At 38.0% G+C, this 16,257-nt stretch overlaps 1 protein-coding gene across 1 annotated transcript in view; it reads left to right on the top strand.

The window, feature by feature from the left end:
- The window catches only part of PCCA (propionyl CoA carboxylase, alpha polypeptide), a gene marked incomplete at both ends in the record, with an annotated part of 113,321 nt that overhangs the window by 72,944 nt on the left and 24,120 nt on the right, over positions 1-16,257 (top strand). The window contains 2 exons of the mRNA XM_009077129.1: positions 2,265-2,301; positions 8,216-8,294. Of these exons, the coding sequence (XP_009075377.1) occupies positions 2,265-2,301; positions 8,216-8,294 (116 nt within the window). The remainder of the gene's footprint in view (positions 1-2,264; positions 2,302-8,215; positions 8,295-16,257) is intronic.

Here is a 16,257-nt window from a genome sequence, read left to right as displayed (position 1 = left end):
AGTTCAAAAAAGACTTACCAGAGGGTCCAGTAGGTCAGTCGTTTATTATTTTTTTCCTTTGCTAGTTTTTCCCTTTAAAACACAGCATATTTTTTTCTGGATCAGAAATGCTCTTCGAAGGCTAAAGAATTTGAGTATGCATTGATTCTTCTTTTCTTATATCTTATAGTTTGTGTTCTAATATATTAGAGCTGTAAAAGAAACAAATGTTGAAACAGTGTAAATTAATAACTGTGCTGGGCAGGTAATTTCAGTCTTGTCAAACGCGAACTGAGACAATTAGTGCTGCTGATACGATGCTGCTTATTACTTAACGTTGTTGTGCGCATGTATAAAAATACAGTGGCAGGGAAAAGATCCCCTGTAATGATTTGCAGCTTGTCTTCCTGTGGATCGCAGTGTATCAGTTAGCCACTTGTTTGCAGGTAACTAAGTGAAAAAAAAATTACCCTGTTTGCTTCCCCCCTTCTTAATTCTATTTTGCAAATATATGGGTGAATTTGCAAGAGAAAAGAAATGTAAAAGTTTCCTTCTCGACTATAATCGTGGCTCTTCATCAGTCATCACTCTTCCTGCATTTTGTTCAAGAGGCTCTAATTGTCTGCATTTGGCAGGTTTAACACTTCCTGACAGAGAGGCTATTAAGGGGAAGTATTCTCGCATAACTGTCACGGGCAGGAACAAAGAACCTTCAAACTCAATGTGTGGAAACCACTAACATTCTTAAATGACCCTTTTCATGCATTTTATCCCTTTAAGCTAAAATTTGGAGAGTGCAGGGTCATGGAAAGCAGTAAGGTGTAATAAAACAGTAAACCCTGAGTTTTTGGAGGGTTTTTTTTTGGGGGGGCGAGTTTTTTTGCTAGATTTATCTCTTGACTTAAAAACAATTGTTATTTGGAAAAATCTCATTAACAGATGTGACTGGAGTAAAAATACTTAAAACTGATGTTGCTTTCAGGACTGCTTTGAACTTAACAAGCACCGATTTGTGGAGCAGACTAGCTAATGAAAGGAAATTAAATTTTCTGACAACTTCCCCTGCCAGCCCCCTTATTCTTCATGGGGCTGTTACTAGGTACTGAAGACTTTTAAAGAGGATTTTGTTTTATTATCGGACATAAATGAACCAGGTATGAACATTTCTTATGTATTTTTTTTAAAAGTTCTGACCTGGGTGCTTTTAAAACGGATTGCCTTGAAAGCTTTAAAAATATCAGGTTTCCGTTTAATGTTCATAAGTCAGCCCCCATCGTTTCAGACACAGTTAGCAGCTGGTGGTTTCCAGACATTACTGCCTTCCATACAAATTTTTTAATGCATGTCATGGGATAGTACAAATATTAGCAAATTTGGACGGAATTTTCAAACTTAACCTGCACCACTGTAATTTAACCCTTTTTCTTTCTGGTTTTGTATAATGGAAATAAATTGTTATCAGTAGAAGAAACCAGAATTAACTACTGCAGGAGAAGCGATTTGATTATTAAAAAGTAAGCAATTCAAGTATTTTGGTTTTTATTCTCGGAATTTCTCAGTGTATTTTTCTGTACCAGGCTACAGTGGTACAAGACAGCTGAAGCTATAGGAGGCATCAACAAAAGGATTTTTCAAGTTGTCATATGCTAGTAACGTGCCGACTCTTAAATGGAAACGATTATGAGAACCTTCTACTTTCAGATGTAGTTTAAAATGATAGATTTAAGGTTTATTCTGTCTTCAGAATGCAACACTTACAAAATTGAAATGCTTGTGTTCTTTCTTCAGTAAACAAACCCCATTTGTCTTCAAAGTTCTGCAAGGTTTTTTTTTTTTCCTGAACTTGAATTACTCCCAAACAATAGAGAATCAACTCCCCCTACTGACAGCAAGCGGGAAGACACGAGGAATACCTGCGAGGACAGAAACTAGCTGGTAGTGGACAAACTTTAACGAGCTGATTTACGGTCCATTATTGATTGTAAACTTCTAAATTCTAGCATTAAATTCCTACAACTGCAGAAAATCATTTTGCGATCCTGGTTGTGTTTCCTGTCAGCTGATTCCTCATTGCTTTGAGTTTCTCAGTATACTAATGATGAGGTAGAATTTACATTCCACTTATGGTATTAATTTTACATTCCTCTGGCTGAAAAGGGTCAGAAGGTTGTAAAATCAAACATTAAATGAATCGGAGGAGACAGTAGTGCAATATATGACTGCCCTCAGGACACAGTGCAGTGGCTGATGGGATTAACGTTGGGTCTCATTTCCTGCTTTTACAGGATGCAGATGAAGCTGTCAGAATTGCAAGGGAAATTGGTAAGTTCTTAAATTAGCTATGGTGGGATTTGTGTGCCTCTCAGCAGACATGGTTGACTAAATTGAATGTGTAATAAGTAATCCCTATAGAACAAATAGTGTTTTAATAGTTTTTAAGTTCCTTCTTGCCTGTAGGGTTGGAAGAATCTAGGCATTAACGCCCCATCTCCTAAGTCATCACACTTTAGCTTTTTAAACTGGGCTTTACAGAACTAGTGCAGCCACGATGTGTGGAATGCATATGTAATATGCAGTAATGAGTAGCTCACTAAAGGAGTTATTTCACAGTATATCTGCAATTGGACATGATAGTCAGAAGTTAGGCATGGTGCATTCCTCTTTATGTAGAGGCTGACACCAGTGATGTTATGGTCTTCGTTCTTCATCACTGTGTGGACTGCAGGTAGTTTGAATATCATCCAAAGCACTGGCCTTTCTTCTGTGCTGTCTGGAATTAAGTCACTATTCAGCTTCTGAACATCTTACAGAATGGTAATAAGAGCAACCAGCAAACTGGGACTCATTTTGATGAAGGTTAAGTGTAACATGCGTTTAATGAGTTTTGGCTTTTATTTACTAAAGCTTAATGTTAGGGAAAATACTAAACCATATGCTTGAAATTACACATGTTCTTAAACACTTTCTAGAAGAAGAATCTAATGCAGTAAGATTTTTCTGATTTTTTTTTTTTTTATTTTTCTTTCATTTTCACTTTGAGACAGTAACCATGAGAAGCTATTTGGGTTTATCACAGGTTCATAATTCAAAGGTTGTATCTGCATTTGAAGCTTCTCTTGCTGATCTAGCTGCAGATATATTTCAGCCATGTCAAAAGCTATGGCTGTGCCTTATGTGCCAGAAATAAAGTGGAACTTGCACTGCTGCAGATAACTTTTCATCAGTGTAGCATTTTTCCACTTTAAGTTGGAGCTTCTATCCTGCACTGGCTAACTGCCCTGAAACCCCTCAGTGTAGGCTTTTCTGACTTTTAGGCTGACACAATGTAAGTCAGTGTTTCTATGGGTCAGCCTTTGTGTCCTTGTTGGGAAATCAAGTGATCACTGATCACTGTCGTGGGAGCAGAAACAAAAGGAAGAGCTTATCAATCAAATTGGAACATTCAGAAGAGAACTGTACATAAAACTGGGTTTAGTCCTGAATAAAGGCTTAGTATTATGACTTCAGTTTCTCTTCAACAGTCTTTCTTGCTCTTGTGTTGAAAAAATTTCCTGCAAGTATTTTTAAAGCAGTTTTGATGAATGTAAGTCAGAAGGCACGCAGTGGCTTGCTAGACACCCTTTGAAATGTATTCTTGTTTAATTTTCTTCTGAGTTCTTCTAGTGTTCTGTTGACTTGTTCCTGTCTTTGAGATCAGTAGCACTTTGGAGGTCATTATATCAAGGCAGTCTTAACTATGTGATATTAAAGTCAATTACAGGCAGCTGGGTGGTGCTTTATCTAGATGGAAAATTCTTGCACTGTTTTGATACAAGAACAGTTTGTACTATGATGCCATGAAGTGAAAAAAAATGTCCTTTCTAGCTTTTTTCCCCACCCATGTTTTGACCAGTTGATTAGTTTGGTTAAACTTCTGTCTAATTGTGCCCATTGATCGGAATAAAAGTAGTGATTTGAATTTCAAAGTATCTAAATTAAGATAAAATTACACTCTCTTGTATATATGAAGCATTTGTCCTTGTGTATAAAGCACTTGATGTGCAATGGGATACTTTCAGATTGTTTTTAATTTCACTTATCAAGAGTCTCAGTCTTCCAAGAAAGCTTAAGTAATTATTAAAAAAATAGGTATTAAAAATAGATCCACAACTGTGGATCAGGGCTTAAAATGGTAAAACACTATGTAGTGCTCTCGTACTGCCTGTGCTTTTTTCCTGCTTCTCCATGCTGTGTTTGGGCCAAATACCCAGTAGTAGTGCAGCATGGCACTTCAGGGTTGAGAATACTGCCTCTACCTGTTTCACTGACTATTACCTGTGAGCACAAATTTTCTAAATATGGGAGTAAAACCTTCTTTTTGCCCCTGATTTGAGATGTGCTTTCCTGAGTTGTCAAGAGGAAATGTGACAGATATTAGGCTAAATCGGGAACTGGAAGAAGTTCAGGCACAAATTGCTGTATAGACTCCTTTCTACAGTCTCCCTTCTCTATTTATTGGTGTGGGCTGTTCTTCTCTTGTGATCCTTTCTGTGGTACTTAATTACATCAGCTCTTTTCCTGTGCTGCTTTTAGGTCTGTTTGTAACATTGTACATTAAGAGCTGCTGAATTCTTGATTCCTGAAGCATTGATGAAAATCCAGAAAGTTTTACTCTTGTTTGAAAAGGTTGAACTACTCTGAAATACAGTCAATTAAACTAAATGAAAGTCTATACAAAACTGAAGAGGTGAAATAGATCATTTTTGTTGTGTTTCAGTTGACACGGGTGCAGTTAGTGCTCTTCAGTAATGGGTGTTGAAAGGAATCTGGTATTGCCACACAATATTGTGCGATCTGATATTGCACAATGCATCCCGTGATCTGCTACCTGGAACTTCATAAAAATGGTTAAGTGACATCTAAAACCATGATGCAAAGGGCAGGAACTAACAGCTGTGGGACACCAGCAGTTTGTTTACTCCTTTTACCATTCAGATTCTCACAATAGTAACTGCCCTGAAAACAAAGCAGTCCTAACTTAATAGTACCTATTTAGCAGTGAAAGTATGCCCAACCATCTTCAAATTTGACAGTTTTTTACCCTCTTGTCTTCTAAGATCTTCAGACCCATCCTTCAGATACATCACCAGCGTGTAAAACTGTAGAGCACGATTAGATTTTTATTCTCGCAGGCAATTTTAATTTCATGTAAATTGGCATGTAATTTGAGGGAAGGATTGAATACCAGACATCTACTCAAAAATGTCTGCTTTGTGTGAGACTCCTCATGGCTGTTGTTGTGGGTACTTTTAAATGTTGTTAGAAATTGTTTGCATGCCTCTCCTTTCCCACAACTAATCCAACCAATCCATGTGAACATACTTTAGCAATTTTGCTTGCTGTTGAACAATACAAAAGTGGTTAGGACAATGATGAGTAATGCATCCTCATCCCAGCATCCTGTATCCAATGTGTATGCAAAACTTAAATTTTGCAAAGCCTTCCTTGTCTCAGCATGCGTCAGTCTTTGGTATTGGCTGGAGAGCTGCTCTTCAGCTTAGCTCAGTGCCTCTGAGAGCAAGGAGGATGTTAAGGCATATTTGAACAGAAGTTCAAGTACCTTTACTTTCAGGGCACTGGCTAATTTACACGCTAACTTGTAGAGGTCTGTTGCAATTTTTCCTTCTCAACCTAAAAAGCTATATGTATGTTTTCAAAACAGGCCTTGCTTTTTATTTATTTTGAAATTTATTTTATTTTTAATTATATTGTGACTTTCTGGAATCTCTGTCTTGCATACAAGTGTGTTTGACAGGTAATCACTATACATCAAAGGCAGGAGAGAGGGGAAGCCAAGTGATCCTACACTTGGTGAGTGATACTAGTAACTTATGTATCCTGTCTGATAATTTAACCATGTGAGCTGTGATATATGAACTACATTCTGTAGTATATAAAGACTCACCTAGGCTCACTGCCAACATGCCTGTTCTGCTTTTGAAACTAAGGAACAGTAAATTAGGACTAGACTCTGCTTGTAGAATTAAAATCAGCAAAGCATTCAGGAGACTGATATTGTTAGACTGAAACTGTTAGCATAATTGATGATGATTTTTTCAAGTACATGAAACACTGAGTAAGATAGATTAGGTGATGGAAATTGCCATAATGAGTTTGTCATAATAAGGCTTCAAACAGTACTTGTTTCATTATTTCAGTCTTGCAGCCTCTTGAATAGGACAATCTCCAGGTGGTGATAGTGTTGCCAGAGGTTTAAATTTGCTAGTGTTACCTGGTTAAATCTCATTTCTTGTGGGGAAAGTCATACAAGATGGACTTTTTGTGGTTTTTTTCAAGATAGTCAGTGACTTGTGTAGGAGCCTGGCAGCTGTCAGGGATCTGGCAAAACAGCTTACAGCATCAATGAATTGCACTTGTGCAGATACTGCATATTCTGCATTTCATGGAGATTAGTTGAACATCACTGCTGCTGCATGCAGTCTGGAGTTATTTTGACTTCACCCTTTAATCTCTGGGATTGTAGAGGCCTTGAAAATATTTACAGTTCTGGATCAAATCCATTGTTACTCCATGACACCCCATTCCCCTCTATGAGCAGCATCAGGTAGTTCACAGGAAAATGTGACTCCAGGAGGGTTATTTGCATGGCTCTGTTTGCTCTTAACCCTTACACCTAGTAACAAGGGATTGCTTTAGATTCCAAAGTATGAAGATTCATAGCCTTTTGGTCACCCATGCCTGTAGAAACTTGGTTTGTGCTCAACATATGCTTGACTATTACCTCTCTAGAGCTTTCAGCCGCATGAATGCTTTACAGCATGGGGTTTCACAGTCTAATAATGTGTTATGTTGGAAACTATTGATTTTTTTTCCCGTTTCTTTGTTAATTTAATGTTCTCTTGTGCCGTTGCTGCTTTCCTGCCTTCCAATCAACACTACTGTGTCATATGCTTGTATTATGCCTTTCTTTGGTGTCCATTTCAGTCTTCTTAAGGAAAAGGTTTTCCAGAGCTTGCTGGTTTTAATTATCTTTGCCTGAATCTCCTTTCAGTTAGATGACTTGGAGGAGGTGGTGTTGTGTTGTATTGCTGTCACTTGACAGAGCAAGAGTAGATCTACATACCAGAAAGAAACTATAAGCATCAGTTACACATATGATGGCAGACTCGACCACTTCTACTAGGAAACATGTTCAAATATGCCTTTCTGTCTCCAGATCAAAACCCTTTACAGAATGTATCTTCAATTTTCAAGGACTGATACACTCTTCTTGCCAGACAGTATCTGATAGTTGCCTTACTGTTGTGACTTTCATTAAACACACTGGAGACCAAAGGTATAAATAATTTTCTGCTGTCCTAGAACATCAAAAACTTTTTACTCAGATCCTTAATTTTCAGTTTTCTGTGTTCATGTGGAGAAAGGTGAAGTTCTCTGATATGAAGAAATTATTTTAGGAAGTTGCTTTGAATGAATGTACTAGAAGATAAACAATCATTACTAAATCTGCATTTGCTGTGTACTTTGTTACTGTACTTTTCTAGCTTTCAGAAAACTAAGGTCCTGACTCACATTCATATTATGGTATCTTGTTCTGAGAGTAAAATATTACCAATTATGTACAATGCTGTCAGATTTATACTGCTCATTTTTTCTTACTACTTGTCAGTTTGGGGAAAACGTTTTTATTGTAAAAGAAAAAGTAATCTGTTTTCTGTGGTACTATTGCATAATATCTAAGCAGCACAGTTCTTGAGGTGCTCTGATATTCAAATGTACTGCACCAGGAGTGTTGATAAGATACAGATTTGCTTATTCAATCTCTTGACTAGTAATTTATGAAGATCTGCTTATTTTTGCTATTTATTTTTTTAAAAATTTTATTGCAGCATATTTCAGCAGTAACAAAGGAACAAAACTTTGTTTCTAAAGAAATGTGAGCTTTAAAAGGTCAAATGCCTTATTCATAAATCACTTTGTTACTTGGGAATAATTCATTCAGTGTTTTTTGGTATATATGAATTGGAGAAAGACAACCTTTCCTGGCTATAGAAGTTACTACACTGACAGCACAGTTTTGAAAAGAAAAATCTCTCCTCTGCTCTCCCTCTAAACAAAGTGTTTTAATAAGTGAAGTTATTGTCTACTGGCTTTATTGGACATGTGGTCAGTTGTCATGTTCCTCTGACCAACTGAACAAAGTTTGAACTTCTGTCTAATTGTTCCCCGCTGTTAGGCTACCCTGTCATGATCAAGGCCTCAGCAGGTGGTGGTGGGAAAGGCATGAGAATCGCTTGGGATGATGAAGAGACCAGGTGAGATGCTGTCCAAAAGCTTGCCTTGATGAATGCTGCCGTTACCAAAGCCCCATTAAGCCACTGTGAGCTGACAGTTGAGCAGATATGAAATGTTAGACAGAGAAATTGGATATTATTTGGTTTGCTCCCTTTCACATAGAGAGTGTTACTTGGGAAGTTTGCATGTGCCTAGTTTGCATTAATTTTTGCATAAACCTTACAAAATATAGTCCATTAGTTTGAGTAAAAAACCACCTCTTACAACTGCCTTTAGTCTGATGTTAGATTGTAAATTTAGAGTGTAAATACCATTTTGCTGTGTGCCTTTCAGAATGCTGATTTATTAATTGTCTCTGTGTTAGGCAGAACATTTATTTGCCCTGATTCACAAACGTTATTGCATGCCATTAGTCCTGTTAAAGTTGATGAGACTGATTATTCATGTGTGGAAACACATACGGTGTTACCAGAATGTGCTCTAATAAATTGCATACTTCTGTATTTAAAATATTTGTCTCAGCAAACTGTTGTGCTTTTGTCTGTTTTCAAACAACATTTGTTTAAACACACAGGCGTTTCCATGTCTCTTGGCCGTTGTCTAAATCCTGAACACTTCATGATGCTTTGTCTTCGTCTCAATGTTTTACAGTCCATTCTTGGCTGATATTCTGGCAGTGAGGAGCCTAGTTTCAACTCTGTGTGCCACTGATGTTACAGAAAAATGTATTTTCTGTTTTTTCAAAGTCTTATAATGAAAAGCCTATTTGTTCCAAAATAACCTACTCAGTGTTTTCCTTTCCACATGGAGGGAGCAGCACATGTGCTGCAATCAACTCAGTCCGACTCTAATTTTCATTAGTTTAATTGAGTCACCTGCAAGATTTCCCTATCATTTTTCTGCCCCCTATAAAGTTTTTGTTTGCCAAAACCTAAAAACTGGGTAAAAGAGCAGTGAATGGCTAGCAGTTAAATTTTAGATTTAAAGAGAAGTGGTGGGGGTTTTGTTTTCTTTTTTTGTACCTTGCCGCATCTAGTCCATTTGTATTAAAATCTAAATAGGAAATTTAAGGTTTTGTGCATTAGAATGAAGGTCTAGAATAACCTGCTTTCTTACAAGGATGCTTTGTTCCTACTGCTTTAGAATCCAAAATTGCTGCCTTGGTCTTGTTCAGGCAGCAGTTGCATCTGTTGGAATTGAAAGAAAGGTATTTGTTTCTTACGTTTCTCAGAAAGGAGCAAAGGAGCTCAATTAAAATAATTGTTTTAAAATAAAAGTGGATCTAAAATCATGATTGCTAATTTGTTTTGGAGAAAAGTTGTGGTTAGTCTTTAGAAAGTCACCTGGCAGAGCTGATTGGTATCAATAGAAACTAGCTAGGGATGCTCTTCTGTGGGCATTTGCACATCACTGAATTAACTTACTGATATTACTTTGACTCAATCATATTTGATAATGATAATTTGAGATGCTTGCCTTGTTTGTAGAAAGCCTTTGAATCATAGAATATCCTGAGTTGGAAGGGACCAACAGGGGTCATTGAGTCCAGCTCCATTCTGAAGTACCGTTCAGCTCGTTATTATTTGCCAGTTGTGTCCTTATAATAGTCCTCCTGGTTGGTTATTCAGATCCTGTCTGTATAGTGTAATTTTAGTGTAGTATATAAAAGGTGCTAAGAGAAAAAAAGAACTAGGCAGGTCACAGATCAACAGTATTTACTGATCCTATATCAGGGAGAAATGGTTATCTTAAAATTTATGGGTAGGCAAAATTAAGTTGACAAAATACTGGCTGCAGCAAGATAAAAGTGAGATTAAGAGAAGGTGAAGACAAGCAGATTGATTTACGTTAAAAACCCGTTTGCAGACCAAGTAGAGCATTTGGGTTACTCTTACAGTCTGTCTTGAACTGTCTATGAGGTTGTAAAAGATTTGATGTACATGTCCATTAGTTGTGTTATGGAACTAAGATTATTCCTTTTTATGTGCATCTGAAAGTTTTAATATTGCATAAAAAGTCATTGATCTCATGTGTAATCTTGCTGCATCCAGATCCATGTAATCCTGAGAATAAACCACTTTTCAGCTATGGGCAGATTCTGCAAAGCTATATCTGAATGGCCTTTTGCATTTCAGGGTTAATTTCGCATTTCAAGGTGAGTGTGAAGAGTGGCTGGTAATATTTTGCTTTGTAAACTTGTTTTGGCTTTGTCTCCTGGGATTAATTTCACATACTACACGAAAACAGAAGGCCTTTATAAAGGATCATGGAATACCTTAAGTTGGAAGAGACCCACAAGGATTGTTGGGCCTGCACAGGACGACCCCAGGAAACACACCATGTATCTGGGAGCTTTGTCCAAATGCTTCTAGAACTCTGTCAGACTTGGTGTTATGACCACTTCTCTGGGGAGCTGTTCCAGTGCCCAACCACCCTCTGGGTCAAGAACTTTTTCCCTGTTTGAAACATATTTTTGGATTTTCAGGATATTTGAAAATCTTTCTTGTTTCAACTAGCAATGTGTACTATAAGGCAGCTTAAATGTGTGTGTAGTGTGACATGGAAATAGCCACAGGAAGTGGAAAAGACCAATCTGAGCAACTTAATTGCCACTGTTACAGAATTATTCACTCTAGTAACTTACTGGTGATTCATTTTTCACATCCTTTAACTATGCTAAATGATAATTGTTTTAGATCCTCTATAATAATTACATTGTTCAGACTATAGCTAATATTTCTGTTAACTTTTAACTAATACTTCTAATAGAAATGCTGGAATAGTTTTACCACTGTTAGTTACTTTGTTTCCTTGAAATAGCTCTTCACATGCATGCGGGAGGCTGCAATGTTGCCTCCTGCCTCTGAGAAGGACTGATTTGTTTTTTCAGATCTGAATCCCTCCCAACTCTCACTTTCCTTGCTTTTTCCAAATTTTGGCCAAGTTCTATTGTGGAGTTTTGTATGCAGTTCAAGCCACTGAGTCACATCTGAAATTAAAATAACTCTATATTCACTCTAATGTAATCCCTAGCTAGTAGTCTTCATTTGAAGAAGCATAATTTAGCATGCCCTTTTTTCACGTAATAGATATCCCCTTGAAATTATATTGAAAATGCAGTCCAGATTTCTGAAAAGCAGTTTACATTGAGTTCAGGTTGGTAGGTTTTTCACAAGCTTGAGAAAGTTCTGCTGTGGTATGCATTTAAAAGTACTTCTGTCTTAGGGTAGTTGATCATCCCTGCTCTGGTCTTGTATGTGAATAGCCTCTGTGCTTGCATCCCAGAGAGCCTAATCTGAAAGTGCTTTCCAAATATAGGCGACATGAAGTACAACAAAACATGACTAGTGTTTGTGCTTGAATATCTATAGACATTTTCTGTATCATTCCTTCTTTGATTGTGGAGAACATGAAGGTGCTCTTGCTTTTGCTGTGCTTATATGAGTTGTACTTGTAAGTAAATCTTTAGGCATCATGGCTTCAAATGGTCTGCTGGAAGCTGGAATTAACTTCAGGACTGTCCTCTCCAGAGAACAGATTGAAATTTTCTGGTAGATCTTGTGGTGGATCTTTGCGCGTAAAGATGCTTACTGCCGTGTAGGTTCAGTATTGGAGGTTGTTATACGGGAGCTATTTGCTCTTGTTTTAAACTATAGATTTGCAGATAGAAATCAGTTTGTCTGGCTAGTAGCTTCAGCTGCAAACATGATACCCTCTAAGTTGGAAATTTGTACTGAATTATTCTCGAACCTTTGAGAAATTTGGAGCTTTGTGCTAATACCCTCCTCCCCTCTGCTGCATTGTCTCACCTTCTGTAACTTTTCTTAGATACTCACTAAGCATGCAAGATTTAAGTATCTGTTTTGAAGGTTTTTGCCAAGGCAGCTTCCAGCAACAGATATTTATTGAGATGAAAAATTTTTCCTTTTAACTTAGAGTAACAGGAAAATGTGAATTGTCCTGTTGCTAAAATTCTTTCTTGGTGCTTATGCTGATTTTATGACCCTAAGTCAAATATCTGCTCTCAAATTCCAAGAATCCTGTATGATTTCTCTTCTGTGGTCCTATGATACTGTGCTGTTTATTTCTGCTGTTCCACAGTTGTTGCCCTTCACTGGGATGGTACAGCAGGGTGTGTGGGAGATATTCTAGCAAATTGGTTTTTGTAGCCTGCAATCATTTTCTGCAGTTTCCCACCTTCCTTTAGAAACATCTGTTGAAGTGTTGTTTTTTTTTTTCCTGGTGATGTAATCTTCTAATGGCTCTGAAGGAATGAGCAGTGAAACTGGAAGAACATAAAGTGAAATAGTATGTAGACAATCATTCTGAATCCCCTACCTCCTGAAGCAAAGGAAATACGAAGTGTGCAGTAGAAGAGGGCAATGCTTTAAAGAATTGAACAGCATTATCCAATGCAAACCTGTTCATTGAGTTTTATTACCTTCCCCAAGCAGTGCATTTGGCCTCTCAAACTACTGTGCAAAAATGGGAGTTTTTGGGTTTTGCATCCTTGGTCTGTCCTGCACAGGTGTGTGCTGTTCAGGTAAGGGGAAGGAATCAATTGAATGAATGAAGAACAGTGTTTCCTAAAAAACTTTTTTTTAAACACAGATTTCTATGCCAGCTACATATGTAAAATGCTGTGACTAGATGTGACTAGATCATTTGAGTTGTCGATTTGTCTTTTTTTTTTTTTTTTTTTTTTTTTTTTTTTTAAAATTTGGAGTCATGCTGAAGCAATGGATTTTTGTTTTGTATGTAAAATCAAACGACATTTGAGTATTTGTTGGTTATTGAACTTTTACCACTCATGTTTTTAGAGGACTTCTACTGTACTAATGAAATATCTGTTTTAAACTAGATTGGCCTTTCTAATGCTGGCCTTGACAGAAAAAAACTATGTTCTTTTGCTATTTCCTGATACTGGAAACCAAAACGCTATATAATGACTGCAGTCTTTTGTTAGTGTCTGGCTGCCTCCAAAGAAAGTAGTTTTAATTAAAGCAGCAATGCTGATCTTGGAGGTGGAGGCAGAAAGTTGGCTTGGTTATCTCACTTCAGACAGCCACAGGAAAGCTTGTGGCAAGATCCACTAATACTTTTATACAACTTCAGTGGGACTAAATGTATTGCAGGGAGAGAGAGGAACCTTAGAGACATCCTGTTTTTCCCCTTATAGAACTGTGCATCTTTGAACGCATCTAGGGACATCACCTCATCCAGTTTTGTCCTCTGAATAGCATCAGCATTTGTTTTGAAGCTGGTGGCTTGGAGCTTTGCCCTGTTGGGTCTTGCATTGAGATTACCCTGAGGACAACTGCATGAGGTTCAATAACGCAAAGCACTGGGTCCTGCACTTGGGGCACAACAACCCCATGCAGCACTACAGGCTGGGGGAAGAGTGGCTTGAGACTTGTTTGTCAGAAAGGGACTTGGGAGTGCTGGTTGACAGCAACTCAATATGAACCAACAGTGTGCACAGATGGCCAAGAAGGCCAATGGCACCTTGGCCTGTATCAAGGACAGTGTGACCAGCAGGACTAGGGAAGTGATCATTGCTCTGTACTTGGCATTGGTGAGGCCACACCTCGACTGCTGTGTTTGGTTTTGGGCCCCTCACTTTAAAAAGGACTTTGCGGCACTGGAGTGAGTCCAGTGAAGGGCAATGAGGCTCATAAAAGGCCTAGAACACATGCCATATGAGGAAAGGCTGAGGGAATTTGGTTTATTTAGCCTTAGAGAAGAGGCAGCTCAGGGGGTGGTCTCATTGCTCTCTACAGCTACCTGAAAGGAGGTTGTAGAGAGGTAGGGGATGATCTCTATTGCCATGCCTGCAGTGAGAGGACTAGAGGAAATGGTCACAAGCTGAGGCAGAGGAGATTCAGATTAGGTGTTAGGAAAACTTTTGTCTCTGGTAGGGTGGTCAGGCACTGGAATAGGTTGCCCAGGGAGGTGGTGGAGTGACCATCCCTGGAAGTGTTTAAGAGGTGTCTGGTTCTGGCAGTGGAGGATATGGTTTAGGGATTACAGCAGAGTGGCAGGTTAGTGGTTGGACTCAATGATCTTAGAGGTCTTCTCCAACCTTGATGATTCTATGATTCTAAACAGCTGGCTCTGTCTCTCCAGTACTGTCTTTCCAGTAATTTATTTTCCCCTCACATCAAGTTGGAAATTCCTTGCTTCAGTTTATGGCCACTGTCTCATTTTTCTGCTGTGCACTTAAAATAAACAGCTTGGCTTCAATGTCTTAGAAAATTACTGGAAAGCTGCTAGTAGATGGCCACTCTGAGTCATAGTCTAGAGGTATCACCGATGGTCTTCATGTAGGCGAGACGTATCAACCTGAGTGATTGTATCTTGTCAAACATCAGGGCTTGATTAGGCTGCAGAGAGCATGTTGCTAGTATGGTAAACTGTACCTGAGCCTAGACAGGTGCAGTAAGCTCCCAAGTTGCCATGCACTTCTCTTCTGGGGTTAGTGGAGGCAGGAAAGTTTTGGACTTTGTCACACATATCAGCACAGTTGTGCTGTGTGTTCCTTGCAATGGGGCTCCAAAGACAAATTCTCTTCTAGCCTTAATGGCTGGGTACTTATTTATTTAAATATTCATAAAGAGATTCAGACCCATCTCTGTTTGGTTAGTATGGTCTCTTTAAGGAAAGTGAAGTGTATTTATGGTAACTTTTATCACTGAACAAATACAACCACAGAGTTTTGTAAGACACAAACAAGGTCAGAATACCTGAGATAGCTGTTCCTGTTATATATAATGTAATAAGATTTACAGATGTATGAATTAGATAATTAGGCACCTGACTTTTTTTAACAGGTATTGCAGTTTAGATTTCTAATTAGCACATACTTCAGTGAAAGAAAAAGTCAATTGTGAATAATTGTGCATAAAACTGTGACACCAGAACGTTTAGAAATCCAAACAAAGTCTTTGACGTAGAAGTTAAAATAGCTGTAAATCTGTTTCATTAAGAAACACTGTGTATGGCTGCTTGTTACATCACTTGGGTGTTTTGGACAGATCAGGTAGTGTACAGAATCACAGATTTTGATGTCTCTTTTTCTCTTTATTAAGTGATACAATATATTGAAGTTAAAGATGATTTATGGAAAGATTGTACATTGAATATAAACTCTCAAAATTACAGCATCTGTTAGTCCACAATTTTGAAAGAAGGTGAAGAGATACTTCAAAATACGCACATCTCTCTACTGTACATTTACCTGTCTTGTGACTCTATTGTCTGGGTTTAATTTGTGGGATTCAACTAGATTCAAGGATGGAAAGCACAGAAGCTTCAACTCAGTTGTGCTGTAGTTCTTACTCTGGACACAAATGTCAGATATGCTGCATTTTGGTAGTCAATCCCACAGAAATTTAACTCCAACTTTCCATATGTATCAACATAAATGGGATAATATGCCAGTTAAAGAGGCTGTAGAAAACATCAGTGAAGCTTTTGGGTCCCTGCATTATGTTCTGTTTCACCCTGAGAAAGCTGTACATGACATTGTCAGTGGTTTTGACCCAAGGAGTATTTTCTGCCATTAACCAAAATAAAAATACAGTATCTCACAATCTTAATTTGTTTGAGTAGCTACATATATAAAGGAGAAACCGGAGGGAAGCACATGGAATGCTCTGTATAACAGTCACACTTTAAAGCAGGCACGAACTAGTAGTATAGCTGGTGTGCTCCATAAAGTGAGATATTGCACCTTCAGGCTGTGTGTTCAGTGGTGGGATTTGCAAGGGCTGTAGTATTACATTTGCAGATCCTTAATGGGCAACTAACCTCTGCTGTTCTTGGGTGTTAAGGTGGCTGTTGTGTGCCTTAAGTAGTGGTGAGCTTCACCTTGACTTCTGTATAACAAGTACTTCATAATTACTAAGTCTTAAAATTCTATTACTTTGTTACTTTTGCAGAAGAAAATACCAACAAAGAAAATGCAAATAGTTTTTGTAAATG

Source organism: Acanthisitta chloris, unplaced genomic scaffold (genome assembly GCF_000695815.1).
Source record: "Acanthisitta chloris isolate BGI_N310 unplaced genomic scaffold, ASM69581v1 scaffold20396, whole genome shotgun sequence".
Taxonomy (NCBI): Eukaryota; Metazoa; Chordata; class Aves; order Passeriformes; family Acanthisittidae; genus Acanthisitta; species Acanthisitta chloris.
Note: the sequence above shows the minus strand (reverse complement) of the source record. Positions and strands in the feature narration are given on the sequence as shown.